The sequence below is a fragment of the Chaetodon trifascialis genome, chromosome 16, assembly GCF_039877785.1.
Source record: "Chaetodon trifascialis isolate fChaTrf1 chromosome 16, fChaTrf1.hap1, whole genome shotgun sequence".
Lineage (NCBI taxonomy): Eukaryota > Metazoa > Chordata > Actinopteri > Chaetodontiformes > Chaetodontidae > Chaetodon > Chaetodon trifascialis.
The window spans coordinates 2220588-2242069 of record NC_092071.1 but is presented as its reverse complement, the minus strand read 5'-3'; the positions used below and the strand labels follow the sequence as shown (position 1 = coordinate 2242069).

Here is a 21482-nt window from a genome sequence, read left to right as displayed (position 1 = left end):
CGACCTCTGCATCTCACCGGGGTTGGGACAGTCCAGCAGTCCCACCACATACTTGGACCTCTTCCTCAGACCCTCGAGGAAGGTGACCACCAGGTCGCGGATGTCCTCTGCATTGTTGGACGTGAACGTGTACTCGTCTCCTTTGATGGTGGCCAAAGTGAAACTCTGGCCCTGGAGTTTACCCCCCCTGCAAGACGAAAGTGAACGACAGCCAGAAGCTTTTCACGATGGATGAAAAATAAGTCGCTTAGCATGTAGCAGTTCTGAAACATGGACGACATAAACACATCATTTCTCACTTTTTCAGAGTATTTTTGTAGATATCAGCTTTGATGAATTATCATTGGATCCATTTTTTTCCTTTAGTCTGCTTTTGTCCTCCACTGTCTACAGCCGTGCTAACAGCTGTGTGAGACCGGAGGCACATCAAAGCTTCGAGCTAAACGCTAACATCAGAATGCTAACATGCTGATGTTTCACAGCTGTCATGTTTAACACGTTAGCTGTCTTAGTTCAGCATGTTGTGGTGTCGCTTTTACAGGCATTCAATGACAAACCAAAGTAAACATTTTGACTTTACGACAGCGCCAGTTTAAAAGTTAAGGCATCATCAAAGTTCATGCTGAGTTATAGACATGTTTCACTAAAGAGCATAGATGTTGACCTCATGGTGGTGCTGGACAAAAAGTCAGTAGAACACCATGTTTGTTCCAAGTTTCATGATAATCCATCCAATATGTGTGGAGGTATTTCAGTCTCTCTGGGAGTAATACACACCAGCAGAGGGCGCACTACTTCCAAACACTGCATTGTACCGAAGTGTGCAGGATACGTTGGAGCTCACTTGTGTTTTGGATGAAACTGATGAGACTAGAAACTGAAAGGACTTTATGAAACATGAGAAACTCCTCAGACATGCAGCTGCTCTCTCCCTCTGTGACTGTGTGGAAACAGGCTTTAAACAAGACTCGAACGATGTTCTGGGATGTGACCTCGCCACCGTCTGACCTGCTGCTGGACACCGCCGTGATCTCTGGGAAGGAGAGCTCCAGCAGCACCTGCTCCTGCTCGTCCACAAAGTAAACTCCGGTCCAGTTCACGGCCACGATCACGTCGTTCTTGGGCAGACTCGGCCCTGTGGAGGAGGATGGGATCCAGGTGAAAACCCCCTTCAGGTACGAACAGCTTCGCATTCCTGCTGCTGCGTCACCCACCTGAGAATTTGAAGGCCTCGTAGAAACGTGAGAAGAGCAAAGGCCACTTTAAACGAGCGAAGTCCACCACGTCCTCCTTCACCCTCTGCGTGTTCAGCCTCCGTTTGGTGTGTAATCCCTGCACAGACAGTGTGGTTAGCCTCTGCTGCGTGAGTCGAGTTAGAAAGAAGCGAAGCAGCGTCAGCTCTGCTGCACTGAGACCTTTTTATGGGCGCTGACGATGAGCTGGACCCACTTCTCTGCAGTCTTAGCTGAGCTGATCTCTCTGTCGGGGATGTAGGAGGGGATGAGGCTCAGCAGGCGATCCTGGAGGATCTCGGAGCCGTAATCCACGAAGTACTGCTGAGAGGCCAGCTCTGCCAGGTCCTCCTCCTTCAGGACAGACGCAGGACGAAGACACCGTCATGAGAAAACAAAAGCAATATGGCCGCTGACAGCGTCCAAAACCAATATCGCAGCGAAAAGCACGATTTATTCAACAGATTCAGGTCAGTTTCCATGAAGGTTAACTCAGATTTTTGAGTAAAACATCTGCAGAATCTGCTGCTGCTGCGTCAGTCGTAGAGCTGCAGCATGTTTGACTTCAAGCGTTTATATTTTCACAAACGGTGATCATCAAGCAGATTTTTGCTCGTTTTTAATGATTCACACTGATTTTAACAGCCCGTCCGACTAAAACATTTCACCCTCAACTCATCCTGTACATGTTCTCTCAGCAAAATTAACCAAATGTTTGGATCGGAGCGACACCTGAAGGGTTTTCCTACAAGTTTGACTGTTCTGATTCAACTAAAAGACGATGACTTCGGGTGATGTGATGCAGATGATGGCGATGAAGGTGCATTGCGCTTTGACCCTGTGTGCATCCTCCCTCTTCAAGAACTTAAACTAGTGAAAATATAAGCACTAAACGAGTTTTCAAAAAGCTTTGTGCGAGTTTCTAATCTATAATCTGCTTCATAAACTTCGGAGCGCTTGTTTTGATTAAAGAACGTGGCGAGCAGCAGGAACGTTCGATCGCTGCGCCGGTGCGAGCGGCTGCACGCTAAACCAAACTCACCCTCTCACAGCGGTACTCTCCGAATTTCACCCCTCGGACGATCTGCTGGTAGATGAGGTTGGTGGCGACGTAGTCCTCGGCGGGGTTGTGCCAGGGGTTGAAGATCTCCTTCCTGAAGAACAGCCTCCAGGGGGCGTTCCTCTCCTGGGCGCCCTGCTCCTTCGCATACTGCTCGCACTGGGAGACGGCGTCCATGACGTGGTCGCTGCCGCTGCCCAGCGACGACACCTGAGGGGAGCAAACCTCCGTCAGCTCCATCACATCGGCCACGCTGACCCTCAGCGAGCGGAAACGTGACGTCTGGGCCTCACCTTGTCGAACAGGGCGATGTACAGCGAGAAGCCGAAGCGATCTCGCAGGTTGATCTTGTCTGCCAGAGCGTTGCAGAGCTCGCTGGCCGTGGTGGCCGAGTCGGCCAGGAGCGTCTTGGTGGTGCCGTCCATGAAGGTGACCGGAAGCATGATGGGCTTCTTTGATTTAGTGGCCTGGAGGGCGAAAAGCATCGGATTCAAGTTCAGGTTCAAACGTCCCTGTTAATCAGTTTAATTCACGACTTTTCAGGAATAAATAACTAAATCTGTTCAAATCCACTTTCACTTTCTAATTTTTGAGGAAACTGAATTCAGTGTTGGGAGTTTTCAGGATCTGCAGGTTCTCAGAGCAGCAAACGTCTTCAGTACCTGTAACTCCAGCCAAGATGGCGGCTGGGTCCTGGTGCGGTTGACGAAGGTCCTCCTCAGCCTCTCCTCGCAGTACGGAGCGTAACCAGGAGGCCCGTTGTTCAGAAACGTCCGTAAATACTGAAACCAGAGGAGGAGAGAGACAACACAGAGATCATCTGAAGGCGACACGAGAGGAAAAACACAACGTTCTTCTCATTTTCTGTCGTTTATCATTAATATTTTAGAGAAAGGAAAACTTGTCAGTCATCCAGAAACACATATTTTCATCTCTGACTCATCTGATGTTTATTTCTCTTGATTCATTTATTACTCATTTGGTCCATAAAGTCAAAGGTGACGTCCAAAAACAAAACACGTCGAGTTTCTTGTTTCATAATTCGATTTTTTCTTTGACTTTATTTCCTTTCATGACTTAAACAAACTTCGGTTGCTTTGTTGGTACAAACTCTTGCTGATGTGTTTTCAGTCATCGACCCGTCCGTCTGTAGTCTCCACTGGATTTTAAAGAATCCTTTGTGCCGTAAACACAGCGTTTGTTTCCTCCGCTCTCTTCAGTCTGGACGTCTCAGTGCTACAAAGCTGTTTTTATATTATGTTTGTTCTCAGACAAAAAAGCCTCTGATTACAGGATCAATGAAGACGATGAAAAGGATTCTAGTCAATAAAGCAGCAACAAAACAAACACCTGAATTCTTTGATTAAATCTTCAGTGAAACCTTCAGATTAATGACTTTCAGCATCTTTCCTGCTCCTCCCTGTGACGGTCGGGAGGCCGTGTGTGTACTGCAGTACTCGTAGTATCACTGTACGTTCGGTAGTGATGTTTCTTACTTTGACAAACTTCTCGGAGGGGGCGAAGCAGCCGACGCAGAGCGACAGCAGGATCCACCCGCGGGCGTGGCTGCTCTTGGACGGATTCTGAGTGAGCTGTTTGCAGATCTGACAGTAGATCTCGTCCCTGAGACAGACAAACAGCTGATCAAAACCAGGTCCGGAGCGCCAGAGTCAGCGGATTCAGAGCTACATGTGCGAGTTTATGTTATTTTGGTGCCTGCGCCCGTTTAGCATCGCTACAACATCAGACTCATGGTAGAACATAAAGAGGAGGGACCTGAGGGCGGGCCGTAAGATGCCGTTGCCAATGATGAAGTGAAGTTTCTCCAGGTTGGAGGTGGGCCGGTCCTCCAGCATGCTGTTCCCCTGGAGGCCGTAGTCGCCTTCGGTCAAGCGCCTGGTGACCTGCAGACAGCGGAGAGAAGAAGCAGCTTCAGACTCAGTCTCCCACTCTGTCCATTGACGTGCTCCTCTGCTAACATTGACACTGTCGTCCACGGCTGTGTGATGGACGACGCCTCCTCCTGCCTCCTCTTGCTCACCTCCTCGGTGATCTTGGACTTCCTCTTCAGAGTGAGAGACACCAGTTTGTGTCTGACGCTGTTCCTCTTCTGGCTGTCGATGGAGCTGTTCTGTAGACATAAACACGACCGCGATCACAAACCTGAGCTCGTGTGAAAGTCAACAGTCTGACTCTCGGCTTCTTCTCACCTCTCCTTCCACCTGCAGCTCCTGCAGCTCCCTCTTGTAGGTCCTCTTGCCGAGCGTTTCGTAGATCTTGGTCATGACCGGGATCTTTTCGCTGCCGTCGTTAATGACCATCTGGCATTTTGGCTCTGGGAGGTCTCCCATGAACCTCAGCACGGTGATCCACACGGCTAAAGCAGCCTGCAGGACGGGACGGATATTTAACTCAGCAGGAAGGTGAGTGAGTCAACATGTTTCACTTAAAGGTGCTTTGATAATTAATCAGCACTGGATTATTGTTTAAGAATTAGCATAACTTCCAAAAACAAATGACAATACCAGAGAAAACCAGCAGCGTCTGTGCTTCACATGGTGCCACTGGGTCAAATTCAGGCTAGGCTAGCTGTTTCCAGTCCTCACACTAAAGCTAAGCTAACAATCGGCTTCACGCTGAATGTGAGAGTGGGACAGATCTTCATCTTGATGGCTCGTCGGTTTCTCACCAGCTGGTCTCCTTCGTCCTCGTGGAAGAGCAGCGGCTGTTTCAGTGGCCGTCTGATGTACGTATGAGTGGAAACACCCTGGAAGTAGGTGGCTGCAAACTTGGAGAACTTGTACTCGGACAAATCTTCATCTTCCTCATCAGGTAAAGGCGGAGCGTCGTTCAGCACCTCCTCTTCGGCCTCTTCGCCGCGAGGAGTGTTCAGCAAGTCCTGAGCGGTAAGAAAAACACTCAGATGAAGAAATACAATTATTATGAGGACACAGTGATAATATGTCTTTTTTCCTGTCCGTCAGCTTCTTCTGCCCCCAAGTGGCCAATTACGAGTCTGCAGCTTCGTTAGCGGTTGAGCTACATGCTAACATTAGCGTGCTGATGTCTGGCAGGTGTGACGTTGAACACACTGACAGATCCGACTAATGTGGCTGAAAATGAAATTCAGATTGAATCATAACAAATTGGTAAACATCAAACGTCTTTATTGGACAACAAAAAGCATAAACACATACTTCGAAACCAGCTGGTGCTTGTCCGTCCTGATTGGGCAGCGGCCCGGAGTTCCCCAGGAAACCGAACATGCGGTCGACCATGTCGGAGTGATCCACGGGCTGCTCCTTCTCCCTCTCCATCTGCTCCAGCAGCTCCTTCTTCCTCCTCGCCTCCTCCTTCTCCTCCCTCTCCCTCTCCTCCTGCTGCTGGGCCAGTTGGACGAGCCTCTCCTGGTGCTTCCTCTCGGCCTCTGCCTTGGCCCGCCGCGCCGTCATCTGGTTTCGCAGCTGCTCCTCCTCGGCAAGGCGCTGGCGCTCGGCTTCCCGTCGCCGGCGCAGCTGTGAGGGGAAACGCAGGGAGGGGGTTCACAGAGGCAGGTGGGCTGTGATACTGATTAACATTTTCTCCTGTTAGCTTTTGACTACTTAAGCCAGAGCAGAGGAGCTGAGGGGGACATCAGTTTCTGTTCTGAGCCTCTACAAGACGGCACAAAGAGCAAAGAACATCCAGACAGCATTTAAACAGGCAGTCAGTGCTACAGCAGATTTAATCTGACTTCTACATGCTAACATGACAAGGAACCAAAATAAAGAACAGCATGAGTCCATTAAGACGACACAGACGAATGCACGACGCGTGACGGCGTCGCCTCACTTAACTTCCTTCTCGTCGGGTCGCGGGAGCTGCAGACGTGCTCGGCAGTATGATTTGATTTTTTTATCTCATCAAGTAACAAACTGCGATTAAACAAATGTTTACAAAACAAGTAATTTATTCAGCTTTGTGTTTCAGGACAGGAAGAGCTCACAAACATTTCCACATTTCACAGACAGACAGCAAGCAGGTCTGAACACGCTCAGCGAGAAAAGAAGGTTTGTGGTGACGCGTTTGAGGCTACCAGACGGTAGCCAGAACAGCTTGGATCGTCGAGTAAAGGGGCTGCAACTCTCCAAAACACACAGTCTGACATTTAAGCTCGTTTACACAGTGACTGGCAGCGAGTGCAGAGATATTAAGGAAGGCAGTTTTTTCTTTATCCCTCAGGATCAAAAACAAAATATATATATAATGTCCAGTGTTTTTAGCAGTGGACAGAGCCAGGCTAGCTGTTTGCCCCTGTTTCCAGTCTTTATGCTAAGCTAAGCTAAGCTTCTCATCCAACTCTCACACCATCTGCTGTGCATGAAAAACCTCCTTCAGTCTCTAATCTTGGCATTGCATGAACAAATAAGGCTTCACAGTTTCTTTTAGCCAAATCAAATACGTGACACATGACAGTCTTCAGCACGTTCGGCGCGCCGTCAGCACCAATAGCCTTCTCTCTCTGGCACGTCAGCAACATCATATAAGTAGCAGAAGTAAACATAATGAGTCTTTACCTCTGCCCTGAGCCTCTGGCAGAGGCGTCTGGCTATCATGCCCCTGGTGTAGGCCTGAAGGGTCAACACGGCACGAAGGCGGCGCCAAAATGTCTGCCGGATGAGGAAGCCACGGCAGCGGGCTTGGATGAGAGTCACGCGAAGGCGAGTCTTCTGGTAGCTCCTGTAGTGTTTCCTCGACCTGTAGACGGCCTGAAGGCGCAGGAAGCCAGCCTGCATCTGAGGGAGAGGAGCATCAGAACGAGTGAGTTCAGAGGAAAACATCGTGCTGCATCTCTTTAAGGAGCGAACAAATATTTTCATCCAGAGAGAAACTTCACAGCTACACATTAAAGGCGTGAAGGACTCACAATCTGGTAGTTCTTCCTGCATCGATAACCCCTCCAGATCTTCTGGATGAAGGTCACAGCGCTCTTCAGTCTGAGGAAGTCAGTCCTACGAGGCGGAGACAGAAGTTTCATTAGAAACCGGATCATTAAAGAACCCAGAGTTTCACTCATCAAACACTGGGCCTTCTGGGTTTTTTGGCCTCCGTGGGTTCACGTATACCTCGCTTTCAGTCCCCGTACAGCCTTCTGGATGAGGATGACCTTGTCAGTGATGGCCTTGTCCCTCTCGATCTCCAGCTGCATGTCGTGGTGGTCCTGACAAGCAGACACAAAGCAGCAAATAAAGAAGTATATATTCATCAATGCTGGATTACCGAAGCAGACGAGACCCCAGACCACCAGGGGGCCCCACAGGTGACCAAAGTCTGCGCACTCTAGGACACACAAAGTCCGTAACTAACTTTTAAACACACACACAAAAACAACCTTTAGGAAGATCTTGGTCTTTCCGATCTGCCAGTCGTCATGCTTCCCCAGCCGGGCCAGGACGATCTGCTGGCAGGTCCCTCGCAGGTCTTCCTGGAAGGACAGAGGACAACGTAAACGTGGCGCCTCCTGGACGAGCAATGAATGAAAGGAGTGAATCAGAGGCTGCACGACGGCTAACCCTGATGTTTTCTGCTTTATAATGACTTTAAACGGGTTTAATCAGGACTGTAGCGGCGGCTGTGTGTTTGACCTGTATGTGAGCAGGTTTGATGCCGGGCATGAGGACTCGGTAACGCTCCACGAACTCGCCAAAGGTGTATCTGATGGGATAGCCGGCCCGCCGGATCCTGATGGTCTCCATCATGCCGGAGTATCGCAGCTGACGAACACACAGCTCTCTGTCAAATAACTGGAAAAAACACAGAGACAGACACACAGAGTTAAAATCTGAGGTTTAAACATCCTCCTTACTGAGGGTGAGATGACTGATGGGTAGACTGATATCAGTCTGACAGCAGGCTAACTTAGCTTAGCACTAAGGCTAGAGGGAAACACCTGGTCTGCTTCTGTCCAAAGGTAAAAAATCTGCCTCAACTGTATGAAAAGTAAAGTGTAAAAGCAGGGAGCTGTGTGCCAGACAACCTCAAAACTCCAGGAAGTCACTGTTTCCAGCCAAGAAACAGTCCCAGACTTGCACCTGAGCCAACAAAAGTCCAGGTGTTTGCGTGTTTTGAAGAATATTCCAACAGGTAAGAGTTCGTCTCACCATCGGCCGTTTGAGCTCGTTGGGTTTGATGCAGCGGACGAAGAACGGCTGACACACGCTCAGAGTCCTCATCAGCATCTCCAGGGAACGTTTGAACTGACTGCTCAGAGTGGGAGAGCGCTTCCTCGTCTCCACGCCCTGCGAACACACACACACACACGCGCGCACACGCACACGCACACGCACACGCACACACACACACACACACACACACACACACACAGGACAACAGTTAGGATGCTGTAATGTTTTGACCTTCATCATGCTACTAAAACTTCTCCTTTATGAGAAAACGTGTGACTGAAAACTCATTTTGCTCTTTGAATTCTTCGGCTCTGTCAGTTGAACTCTCTCTAATAAAACTGCTGTCACCCACCAACTAATGTCTTTCTGTGCCAACTGGAAATTATGTGTTGGACAGGCTGAGACTTAATTCCACCTTTTTACATGTACTTTGTACATTTTCAATTCTACTTTACAAGATGAAAAACAAGGCAACATATACATTTACTACATTTTTATATATACTATATTTTTAAAATGATAAAAATGGAGGACTAAACATCAAAATCACTGTATAAAAAAGCTCTTAAAGCACAGCTGCTGTAACACTGATGACGGCTCACGACATGCTGTGTTACTGGTATGTTGTATGTGGGCAAACAAACACCAGACATGTTAACACAGTGACACACAACACAAGCACACAATCGCTACTGAACACAACAAACAAAGGAAACAGGAAACAAACTCTCTGACAGCCGCCATCGCTGTAATCCACCTTAAAAAACTGCTCTTCCTCATGACGGGACATGTCAGAGAGTTTGCTGGTTCATTTCTCATCAACTTCACGCTAATTAAAGACACTTTCCCGACCTCTGCTACAACAAACTGCACACCTGTAGGATAAAGAGAAGAGCTTAAGGGGGGAGGGGGGCGCTGCTAGCTGCAGGTGCACCGCAGATATCTGGATTCATGGTTTTTACTCAGTTTAAGAGACACACAGGGTTTTTGAGTGACCACGTGTTGCTGAAGGCCGTTGATTACCTTGGGAGCAGGAGTGCTGGGCTGCTGATAGCCACACAGAAACTGATGTCAGAGCAAAAGAGGAAACAGAGAAGAGACAGCAGAGTGAGAGGAGGCGTTAGAAAGAGCCGACGCCGCGAGGAGAAAAGCTAAAGGAGGCAAAAGTCACCACCGAAGACAGCAACACCTTCAAAGTCACAACACGACAAAGAGGAGGCAAAAAATATTAGTCCACCTTTACAAGTATTCATGCAAGCAGAAATGTGGTGGTTTCACAGTCTCACCATGGCCACGTCAGCCTGGAAGATCTGCTTGATGAACTTGTTCTTGGACGAGTGGACGAGCTGGATGATGTCGGTGTGGAGGCTGTCTCGGTTTTTCTCCAGGAACCCTGGAGGAAGAGGAGGAGAGGGAAGAGGCGTGAGCTCACTGCGACCAAAGGTGAAAAACACGTGGTGGCTTTTTAGTTTGGTCCAGTTTGTGTTCTCACTTCCTGTTTTTCAAACTAAGAGCCGCTCAAATGACGTCATTATGGACTGACACGTGGCTGGTCGGCGTCTCTGTTAGTCTGTTCAGGTCTGTCACATTCTGGATCGACCTGCCTCTCACATCTCAGCTGACCTTTATTTAAGAGTCCTCTCCTGAGAGTCTGAGCCAAAAGTGCAGCAAATCATCACAAACACAAGAGGAGCGAGAGGAGAAGGAGCATGAAATGAAGCATGAAAGCATCCTGGACGAGGCTGCGGGAACAGAACGCACCTCTGGTCTCGTAATGCACCACGCCGGCAAAGTGCTGGATGCCAAACTGGGTTTCGTAGCTGTTTTTAGGGGGGATGTAGTTGGAGTTGAGCTTGTGCTGCGAGTTTAGCTTATAAAGCATCGTAGCATCAGTTCCCTGAAAAAACACAGAGAAACAGCAATTACAAAGAAAAGCAAAACAGATCTGCTGACGTCTTAGAGTGAGCTGAAGTAACTCGACGCATCGCTGAGCTGAAGCTGAAGTCTGCCTGTTCTTCAGGTGGTCCATCACGCTCCGCTGTGCTGTACCTTTGGGAACTTGCTCTCCTCATCAATGAGGGAGATGATGTTCATGGGCTTGTTGGCGATCATGTCCAAAGCGTCCTGGTTGTCCGTGAACTCGATGTGCTGCCAGCTGATGTCCTCCAGGTTGTACTCCTCCTGCTCCAGTTTGAAGACATGGCGAACGAAGAACTGCTGCAGGTTCTCGTTGGCGAAGTTGATGCACAGCTGTTCGAAACTGAATCCGCAGAACAAAGCAGGAAGTAAGACAACAGAAACTAGTGTCTAGCATTCAGGAGTGGACCCATGATGGCGGTTTCTACTCACCTGTTGACAATGAAGTTCTCGAAACCAAAGATGTCGAGCAGCCCGATGGACCTGCGCATGATGCTGCTGTCGCAGGATGGCGGTCTGTATATGGCAGCGTTGATCTTATCCACAATCCAGACAAACAGGCGCCCGTAGATCCCCTGAAAGACGATCCTCACGGTCAGTAAGAACACTCTGCATGGCTTCATGGTCGTGGCTTCACTTTACACATGAGACATAAGATCAGAACCTTGACGAAGGCATCCCTGACGTCCAGGCCTTGTTCCACACTGAGAGGCGTGGCGACGCTTTCGCCTCGTGTGATCAGGGTTCGCGTGGTCAAACACACCATCACGTCCTTTGGCTCCACCTGCGACGCACGACAGGCAATGTCAGAAAGATAAAGATGCAAGAGCAACAGAGACAGAGCATTTAAAGCAGGTTTAACACACACACACACACACACACACACACACACACACACACACACACACACACACACACACACACACACACACACACACACACACACACACACACACACACACACACACACACACACACACACACACACCTCCATGAGTGACGCAGCTGTAACCAGGTCAGGAGACCTCACGACCACGCAGGCGTCCAGGTTGTCATACGTACGAGCTGGAAAACCAAGAGACTATATGACTCATCTGATCAGAGTACTAAGTATTCACCATGTGTTTTTATTTTCCCCTCATTGGAAACGCCTCTCATCACCACACTAACATAGCAGCACAGCTGAACCACCTCTCTGACGGCCAACAACCCCTCATAAGCTACGAGTCTTTGCTCTTCGTCGTACCCTCAAAGCGCAGGTTGCCCATGTGCAGGATGGCAGCCAGCAGTTTGGAGATCTCCCAGTTCTCTGTCTCAGTGAACATGAGGACCTTCATGGCGGACAGGATGCTGGAGTAATCGCTCAGGTCGTCACGGCCGTCACACGCTGTGCATTTACCCTGAAAGACACAAAGATCTTCAGGTTATCTTCAGTGGCGAGCGTAGCAGCTCTGCAGGAGGAGCTGCTTTGTTATGAACCCCGTTTGGATGAAAAGCTCAGGGGTCTCAGTTTTAGTAAAAGCTCAGTAATGACGAAGAGGAACAGCATGAATGTCTCACCATGGTGAGGTAGGAGTAGTCTGAAGCGAGGCCCAGGCCCAGCTTGGCCTTCATCTCTGGGGCCATCCCCTTCAGCATGCAGTAAAACACGTGGTAGTTCCTCTCGTCTGGAGCCTGGAGGAAACACCAGTTCATCAGGCTGTACTGTACATTCAAGTACGACATACAGTCACAGTAACAGCACCTTGTAAATGAAGTGGCTCTGTTACAGGAAGTACTGTATGCGTACTGTTACTGTGAGACGTCATCATCATCGTCTAGATCTCCTCAGTCTCACCTGTCGACACACGCGGGACTTCTCCAGCAGGTACTGCTCGATCTTGGCTCCTTCAATGGCCCCTCGCTTATTGAAGTGGATGTCGATGTACTTCCCAAAGCGGCTGGAGTTGTCGTTGCGAATGGTCTTGGCGTTTCCAAAGGCTGGATGAGGCGACAAATCGTACGGTGAGTAGACGGGAAAAAGCAGCGAGACACAGACTGAGCTGGACAAGAGCGGAGTCTGACGGCCTTACTGATGGTGACACCGCGATGGTGACGTGATGTTCGACGGTGTGCGGCTACAGCTGACTGATCACTACAACTCCACGAAAAACAGACTAACTTCATCTGCGGCTGAAGATCATGTGATGTGAGAGAAAGCGACTCAGTGAGGTGTGTGCTGAGACTGTTCTCCTGTTCACGTGTGTTTTCCAGCTGTTTGAGCTGATATTCGGTGAGGTGTAAAATCGCCACAGCTGTCTGACCTTCGAGGATGGGCGTGGCCTCCAGGACCTGCTGCTCTATCCAGGAGTGCTGACCGCTGATGGCGGCGAGGAACTGCAGAATCAGCTTCGTGCTCTCCGTCTTCCCGGCTCCAGACTCACCGCTGCAACACACAGAGGGCTGATACACACTCGAACAACATTCAATCCTTCGTTACAGGAAACATCCAAATTCAGAATCACCACATCTGGAGATACGTGGTTTTCACTGGACAGGAGGGATGTGAGCTGTTAGATAAATGTAGTGGAGTAAAAGTACAACATTTGGCTCTGAGATGTGGTGGAGCACCATCATAAAGCTGCATTAAATGGAGTACATACACCTCAGATTTGTACTTGAGTAAATGTACTCGGTTACATTCCTGCACTGCGTCTGTGGTGCAGATGCTCAGAGGACACGTCATCAGTAAAAGTGCTGCTGGGTCATAAATCGTGGAGAATCAAACTCAAAACCACGTCCTCGTTTGTGGAACTGCGGATGTCAAACTCTCACTTCTGAGTTTCACTTTTATTTAAGACTAAAACCTTTCTGAACTGCGTCCTCTGACCGTCCAGCTGCCAAAATATGGAGGAGAGACAGAGGAGCTGATTAAAATGTTAATGCACTCACAGAAACTGCTGCAAGCTCACTTTAATGGAGGCTAATTTATGGACCTGTCTGCCCTGGGTTTTGCCTCTCAGACAAACATTTTGGGAAATGAACTTCATCACAGTCAGACTAATAGATCCACTCTTACGTCTGTGCATTCAATATGAAGCAGGCGGTTAGCTTAGCTTAGCATAAAGACATAATCACTTACACATGTCTAATATGTTTTTATTTATCGCGTGTTCGTTGTCTGTGGATGTTGTTCGTGCTTCACTTCTTAACTGCTCCTTCACACACACGCACACACACACCTGATGATGCAGCACTGGTCCTTGTTGTTCCGCTGCATGTTGAAGTAACAGTTGTCTGCTATGGCAAATATGTGCGGCGGCAACTCGCCGATCTTCTTATTGGTGTAGAGGCGGATCTGGTCTGGAGTGTAGATGGGCAGCAGCTGGTAGGGATTGACTGCGACCAGGATTGAGCCTGTATACGTCTGCAGGAAGCCGGAAACAGCAGAGTGGATGTTAGACTTTATCACTGGTTTCCTGTTTCTGCATTTCTACTGTTAAATAACTGCATCTTATTTCAATCTAATCTGACTGATTGGAAAACGTATTGCATTATTGCACGGAGCCAGATGCATTAATCAAATGAAACTGTAATTCTAAAATCATTGCAGTGGTGTACTATCACGGATCTAATAATCCAAATTTGTTTCAAAATGCTTTAAAATGCTACTGAAGAAGCTGAAGAATCTTATAAGATGCCTAAGCAAGAATTAAAATCAGTCATTAATAAAGCAAAGAAATGCTGCACTGTAACGTCAGGAAACCAAGAAAATCCATGAACGAAATCACAATTTTACATTAAAATCAAGATCATGACTGAAGGAGGGAAAAAAATAATCAGGGCCTCAGTGAGATTAAACCTGAACAAAAAATCACCATCGATCAATACTTTAGATTACTGAGGAGTTAAACTAAAGGTCTGATAGACAGCCTGTACTTATAACCTGTAGTCATGTGACATTATAAGAATGTAATCAAAGTTTGAGTTGATGATGTGATGAGATCATTTTTGTGGAGTTCCCCAAAGCTCGATCCTTGGACCCCTTTGATTTAATATAAATATGGTTCCATTGGACCCGATTAAGCCCCACAATGACGTTAAGTGTCTTCACTGTTTTCAGCAACTGATCATTTTATTTTAAACTGGTTTCTGTCTTTTTAAGTTGCATTCTAATGTTTTATGTTGCATTGATTTAGCACCTTTGTGCATGCATTGTGCAACACAAATAAACGTGCCTCAGTCATGATCTTGAGATAACGGGAGTAAAGTAAAAATAAATTACATCTATGGCTCCTCTTTCCAGCCACAGCTACAGCAGGGACATTTTAAAAACCACAAAAATATATTAAAAAAAATCATGTTAGGAGGCTGTGGCATCATAAAGCTGTTAGCATATTTGCAGTCACTCAATTTTTCTATTTCAAGTTCCTACTCACCCTTCCACCACAATTTGTCTACATGGAGAAAGAGAACAAAACAACCAAAAACTATTACAGAACTAACTTAGACACACTCTCAAAGAAATAGTGCAAAGTTTTTAGTAGCTTTTCCTTCTGGTCACTTGTGCAGTTAAGCACTAATTATTAGACGATATCCACTGTAAACCAGTTTAAGCCTTTGAGTAAAGCTCCTGCACAGGTGTGAACAGGAGCAGCTCGCCACAGATCAGCTCAGTTTGGGTGAGAAGACGCTGTTTATGTGCAGAGAAGTCACTTCCTGAAACGAATCCCAGCCATCAAAATACGAGACCTCATTTAAATCTTATGGTACCATTTGGTCACAGCTATGAAAATCCTTTTCTGTCCCCTTCAGTGCTCATCAAGGTGAGGTGGGACATCCTGCTAATGGTTTTATCTCCAGTAACTTTAGGATGCTGAAGGTGTCAGTCAACATCTTCACCTGAATAAGAACCTCGCTGAGCTTTGGACAGCTGGGAGCACCTGTGTGCTCTAACAGCTGAGTGTTAAGAGGCTACTAACATAGATGACGCGCTCATTGTAGCGTATGAGCAGGTTGCGGAGGATGCCGGCTTCGTTGAGGTCGCCCAGACGGATCATGTCCTCCACCCCGTGGATGGAGGTTGGGTGCATGGGCTTGATGTTGGTGGCATTCTGAGGGGAAATCCAGTGTTCCTGTGTGGAGAGGAGGAAGAGGAAGAAGAGGAGGTCTGAAAGGTCCTGGTTTATTTTTACATTATTGCATTATTTTGGCCACAATTTCTACTGGTTATGCTATCTCGTACAGTAGACCACTAGTGTGATTCTTTCCTCATTCAGAACATGAAATTAACATGTGAACGAACAGTCATCTTCCTGCTGTGCTGATGACTTACCCTGCCTTCATCATCCAGAACCTGGATCTGTCCAGAGTCGCACAGTTTGACCACGGCTCCCACGGGGACGTCAAACTCTCGGCCCGTTTTCAGGTCCAGCCACACATAGTCCCCCTGCGTCAGAAGACAAAGATCTGCTTAGAGACGGAAAACTACCCAGAAGCAAAAATGAAACCATCAAAGAGAAAAGAGGGAGTGAACATCGTCACATGAAAAGCTTAGAAATGCAGGCGTGTTCATCAAAGAAACTAACCAACGTGAAACAAACACATGGCTCAACAAAGGAAGAGGAAGTGCTCTGATGAAGACCCTCATTCAAAGACAACTACGTCCAGATGGACTGAAAGAGGAGGACAACAGAGACCCTCAGTCCACAGAGGACGGCTCTGTCCTCTCCTCCTTTCACAGGAGCTCTAACAAACACTCAGCTGGCTTCAGGTGACTCTAACGACTGTCGTTATGAAGCCAGGAGCGCTAACGAGCCAGGTGGTCCCAAACAACCCCCCCAGAGGTGAAACACCCGGAGCTCCCCAGGAGTGAAGCTAAGCTGCCCTCGTGTCTCAGTCATCTGTCCGTGGAGCCATCAGGAAGCATGACAGCGTCCACAGAGCTCAGGCTGGACCACCATCGTTCACGTCTGTCTCACTGAGTTTTTCAGCCGAGACGATGAAACGATGTCGACTGCCGGCGTGTATAAATACATGTTTCATTACTTCTCCTGGTGAGGTTTCAAATCACTGTGCATGACTGAACAGACGCTTTTATTGCAGCGTAACTTAAAGGTCAGAAGAATCTGAACGGAGCCTGAGCTAGTTATGTTTCGCATTCATCAAGTCACTTGTTCTCTATAATCTGACTGTTTTCGTGTCTGTAATCATTTCATTATGTGTGTTGAATAACGAGGAAATATCAGAGTTTCATCACACACCCACAGTCGCCTACTTTCCAGCTGCCAGCTCTCTGAATGGGAGGATTAAGTCTGAAAAAGGCTTAAACTTGACCACCAAGAGCCCCACGTGGGCATGATGTAACCCCTGACCTCAGAGCTTTATGCTGTTTGGGGACGTGACACCGAGCGAGTCTGAATTCAGCAGAGGAAGCACCAGGATCTGCTTACGGAGGAGAAACTATGGATGGGCTGATACGAGGCGACCACGTCAGGCTGAGACAGAGCGGCTTCGCGCTATTTTCAGTCTGCTGGGACTTCATGAATCAATGTTCTGCTCTCACTTGGCTCATGTTTCATTTTCCATCCACTTTATTTAAGGACATTTTTCATACTTTTTGTTGTCATTTCATCTCGATCCCTCAGACCTGCTGGCTGCTTCACGGCGACAAAGTCACGCTTTCCAAACAGGCGCTGCTCAGTTATCCTGCAGACGCTTTGAAAAATAACGTTTTATTACATTTATTTGGTATGAAATGATGTAAAACTTCTATTTGATGTAATGATGAAACTTGAACTTGGTCCATATTTTGCACATTTCTCATTTTAAAAACTCTATATATAAACATTTTACCTCTTCTAATTATAAATTTGTCTTATTTTTCTGACTCTTAGGGTTTGTTTCCTCTCTCTTACCGCCTGCTTTTTGCTTTGAATTTACAGACGTACTGGGAACATTAAGCTGTAAACAGATGATTCTACGTGCTCTTAAAGAGTGACTTCCCCTCGATTAAAGAAATAAAAGAAAAGCAAACGAACATCTCACTTATCTCTCGTGGTGTGCTGACATTGCAGACAGAGAGAACAAAGAGCTTCATACGAGAAGTTTTCTCAGGTTTTTTCTGCATGTTTTGGCAGAAACGTTCACAGCTCAGCTTCTTCCTCTCAAGCCGACAGTGAAACAGTGTCACCTTTACTGCGATGCACCCCATCATCTCTCTGACCTGCAGACCACTTTGCTTTTGTAAGACGTCAGAGTTTTGCTTTTCTCCTCTTCAGTCAGTGCAGTGACGGCTGCAGGGATGAGTCCTCCAGGTGCCCTCGTACCACATCGCCTTTATGCCTTCATGTTTCTTTCATTCAGGCTCTTCTTCTGCACTTTTCTTGCTATTCTCTGTGATATTTTTGTGAATTAAATTTGGCAGCCTCACATGGCAATCTGGCAGCGTCACCACTGATCACAGGTCAAACGTGAACCTATTTCTGCACAGGTGTCATTCACCGAGATGAAACCAGGGTTATTATGAAAAAAACTAAGCTAAGACTAAATTATTTTCATTTTCAGTTTTTTAAGGCATCAGTGTTCATTTATCGTCATTTTGCCACATGAACATGTAAGTTGGCTGCACGGTGGCGCAGCAGGTAGTGTGCATGCCTCACAGCAAGAAGGTCGCCGGTTCAATTCCCAGGTCGGGCCTTTCTGTGTGAAGTTTGCATGTTCTTCCTGTGCATGCGTGGGTTCTCTCCGGGCACTCCGGCTTGCTCATTAGGTTAATTGGTGACTGTAAAATTGCCCCTAGGTGTAAGTGTGAGTGTGAATGGTTGTCTGTGTATATGTTGCCCTGCGATCGGCTGGCGACCGGTCCAGGGTGTACCCCGCCTCCCGCCCGTTGACAGCCGAGATAGGCTCCGGCACCCCCGCGACCCCGAAGGGGATAAGCAGCATAGAAGATGGATGGATGGATAATTTTGCATGTAGTGCAAAATTAGCGCTGGGTAACAGCAGGAGGTAGAAGTCGGGGAGAACAGACTTTTTTAGGTGAACTGACCCTTTACGAGCTTCACACCCTCCTTCTGTTCCATAATTAATCCATTCTAATTTAATTTGCCGTATCTGACTTTGCTGTTGCGGGAATCTCGTTTATTTATCAACTTCCATCTAATCTTTCACTGATATTATAATTGCCTTCTGCTTATCTGGGCCTTAAGCAGGCTTTTCATGAGCAGTGTCACCTACGAGGCTGATGTAATGAGTTTGGCAGCTCGCAGAGAGAACAGCGACGGGCGTCTGCACGACGAAGAGGAAGGAGAAACTTTCACCCTCCTCCAACATCCAACACACCCTCCACACAGGAAACCAGTCAGTGTGTGTGACGAAACAAGCTTAACCCGTGTGAGACGGTCAAACTATCGTAACACAGCAAAGAAAACAGACCACTGATTGCTCGCTAGGCCACGCCCCTTATCAGTGACTGTCCAATCACAGCTTAGCAAGGGTGGGGGTGGTGTCACTGCTCCAAAACCAAAAAACAAGAAAGAAAAAGTAAAGATTGGATTCAACTGAGTCTCAATCTGCACCAAGGTAAGCTAAAAATGTTAGCATGCCCGGCTAACTAGCTTACGGCTTACAGCAGAAGGCCGATGCCTGCGCCAATGATAACGATAAATTTTGATTTAAGTGCTTGAATTGTGTTTTATTTAATATTATCATTATTATTATGTTCTATTTTCTGCTCTATGTATCATACAGAGTGTGAGGTCGAGCCATTTCCTGCCAACGTGACCTACCTGCTGCAGAATGACCATGGTTCAGCCGCGGGTTGATACCAGGACATCAGACGTCACCGTGTGTGGGCTCTGCAGGGGGGACGAGTCAAAGACATCATCAGACTGAGAGGACAAACAAACAAAGCTTTGCACTGAATCTCCACATTCATATAGTAATCATACAGTAATACACAGGGGGGGTCAGAGCAGAGACAACCGGCCACGTGGCTCAGCTGGACACGGCAGAGCAGTGAAGGAAAGGGGGTGGGGGGTTACAGGGTGGGGGCTGCTAAAGGCTTACTTAAATTCCTGGGGCTAATCCCGTGGCTTAAGTACGAGCCATAGTTGTTGCAGTTATGACTGCTGAATCATTTCTCCCCCACTGAGCCGTCTGTCCTTTGTTAACCTCGTTAGCAGTGACGCTGGTACAGTGCAGCATCGGTACAGTACAGTACGACGGCCTTCTCGTGTCCAGTCGGCTTCGTTTCTCAGCCCAGACGAATCCTTTCGAATGTTTACGCCGTCACATTTTGCAGTTGTGAAGAGATGAAAGTGAGAAGCAACATGTTCAGATTTAGTTTGTGCTGCAGTCCATGTTGAAATACCTCGTAGCTGACATGCAGAGTCCAGTTTGGAGCTTTAACACGATCTAACAGAGACATTTGAGTGACTTACAGAAGCAGAACTGAATGATTGGGATGAAAGGTGAAACAGAACTGAGACGACCGGTTTCCCGTTAATTCTTCTTAGGAAATATAAAGAAGTTGGCAGCTTGTGTGGCTAAAAAAAACAAAAAAAAACATGATGAAGACAGCCCATGTCACTGGGGGAGGGGCTAAGTGTATTAATGATCCATTAGTGGTTCAATAAGTAAATTAACATTTTGGATGTGCCTCACTACAAATCAAAGGAATCTCTATTGAGACAAATTTAATGTAAAGAAACAGACTGACGCAGTAAAGCTTGAGGAGACTGCAGAGAAACAACATGCAGTTCATTTCCAACCAAGTTCATCCACAGGCAGCAAGTCACAGCATGCTCTGCTAATGCTAAGTCAGAGCCTCTTATCCAGAACAACAGGGTGCTAATCTGACTACTGTCCCAAACAAAGACCTATAGATCTGCACTTCAATTCACAGCCTTCACGGTGTCCAGCCATCGTCAGGTTTGATCATTTAGAAGAATTTATTAGGAAATATTTGTCTTTCTTTGTTTGAAAACCAGCAGGCACAGACCTGGTCTCAGGTCAGGTTCAGGTCTCAAAGACACGGGTATGATCTGGGTTTGGGTCTCAGTTTTAGGAGGAAGTCCACACCAACGGACTTCAGTCATGCTAGCAGCAGTGCTAACATGCTCACAGTGACAGATACAATGTTTACCATCTTCACTGTCTTAGTTTAGCATGTTAGCATGCTAACATTTGCTAAGTCCAGAAGCTGTGAATATCATTAGCTTTGCAGTCCGTCTAACATTTGGTGCCAATCCGTGATGTTGAGATATTTCACTGAATACCTGCAAACGAAAAGTCAGGTGATCACCAAAGTCGGTGTGCTTCATCCTCTGGATTCACAGATGTCTGTACAAACTTTCATGTCATGTCATTCCATCCAGCAGATGATGAGATATGTCAGTCTGGACCAAAGTGGTGACACTGCTGCTACCAAGGCTGAAACAAGCTCATGGGCCAGAGCAGGTTGAGGAAGCCGGATGTAATGTTAGTCAAGTGTGACTCTGCAGGTGGAAGATGCTACACTGTTAGCACTGTTGGCTCCTTAGTTCTATGATCAGCTCATATTTGATGATTTTAGAGTTCCTTGTTTGACATTTGCCAAGACTCTACTTACCAATATCATATTGCATTTCTGCCAATAGAGCTCTCTGCACACGCTGCACCTTTAAGATGCTAAGCTAGCTTTTAGCATGAATAAAAAGTAGCTTGACAGATATCTGATGCTTCTTTTCATCTCTGCCTGTTGTGACTGGCAGATCTTCTACTGTGCAGCTACTGCTGTAAATAAAGCTAATAGTTAGCATGAGCAGCTCATAACAACAACGCGCTAAACGCACCACAGTCAGAACTGAGAGCAGCACTTTCACATTTAACATATAAACCTCAGAGTTCAACACCTCAACCCTCATGAGACCCAAAGTCACAGATTTTCCTGTAAAGCGCTGCGAAAGCCTCGGCCGCTAATCTGCGTGTGTGGCCTTTAATGCTCTCTGAGCGAGCATGTGTACTGTATGTGTGTCGGTTCTGACTCACATGGCAGGGATTCAGAGGCACAGAGAGGCGCGAAGCTTTCATCATCAACCAGCAAGCCTGGGTGTTTGCATGGCTTCCATGAGGTCTGAGCTTCAGTCT

At 47.3% G+C, this 21482-nt stretch overlaps 1 protein-coding gene across 4 annotated transcripts in view; it reads right to left on the bottom strand.

Moving 5' to 3' along the window:
• Window positions 1-21482, bottom strand: part of myo7ab (myosin VIIAb) — a 28902-nt gene extending 7420 nt beyond the window's left edge. For 2 of the 4 annotated variants that reach the window (XM_070982465.1, XM_070982467.1), the window contains exons 1-35: window positions 21384-21482; window positions 19142-19210; window positions 15688-15801; window positions 15335-15487; window positions 13595-13779; window positions 12677-12798; window positions 12211-12353; window positions 11934-12047; window positions 11620-11773; window positions 11362-11438; window positions 11038-11157; window positions 10806-10948; window positions 10506-10716; window positions 10218-10353; window positions 9743-9849; window positions 9480-9521; window positions 8433-8570; window positions 7917-8075; window positions 7664-7756; window positions 7398-7492; window positions 7199-7283; window positions 6849-7067; window positions 5490-5807; window positions 4982-5191; window positions 4503-4679; window positions 4334-4423; window positions 4069-4196; window positions 3789-3915; window positions 2955-3074; window positions 2586-2759; window positions 2275-2502; window positions 1416-1586; window positions 1215-1332; window positions 1009-1135; window positions 18-187 (exon numbers count right to left, since the gene is read on the bottom strand). In XM_070982465.1, the coding sequence (XP_070838566.1) occupies window positions 18-187; window positions 1009-1135; window positions 1215-1332; window positions 1416-1586; window positions 2275-2502; window positions 2586-2759; window positions 2955-3074; window positions 3789-3915; window positions 4069-4196; window positions 4334-4423; window positions 4503-4679; window positions 4982-5191; window positions 5490-5807; window positions 6849-7067; window positions 7199-7283; window positions 7398-7492; window positions 7664-7756; window positions 7917-8075; window positions 8433-8570; window positions 9480-9521; window positions 9743-9849; window positions 10218-10353; window positions 10506-10716; window positions 10806-10948; window positions 11038-11157; window positions 11362-11438; window positions 11620-11773; window positions 11934-12047; window positions 12211-12353; window positions 12677-12798; window positions 13595-13779; window positions 15335-15487; window positions 15688-15801; window positions 19142-19159 (4786 nt within the window). In that variant the 5' untranslated portion in view covers window positions 19160-19210; window positions 21384-21482. Of the gene's footprint in view, window positions 1-17; window positions 188-1008; window positions 1136-1214; window positions 1333-1415; window positions 1587-2274; window positions 2503-2585; window positions 2760-2954; window positions 3075-3788; window positions 3916-4068; window positions 4197-4333; window positions 4424-4502; window positions 4680-4981; window positions 5192-5489; window positions 5808-6848; window positions 7068-7198; window positions 7284-7397; window positions 7493-7663; window positions 7757-7916; window positions 8076-8432; window positions 8571-9479; window positions 9522-9742; window positions 9850-10217; window positions 10354-10505; window positions 10717-10805; window positions 10949-11037; window positions 11158-11361; window positions 11439-11619; window positions 11774-11933; window positions 12048-12210; window positions 12354-12676; window positions 12799-13594; window positions 13780-14791; window positions 14874-15334; window positions 15488-15687; window positions 15802-19141; window positions 19211-21383 lie in introns of those variants that run through there. The other 2 variants (XM_070982468.1, XM_070982469.1) reach the window with 2 other exon arrangements.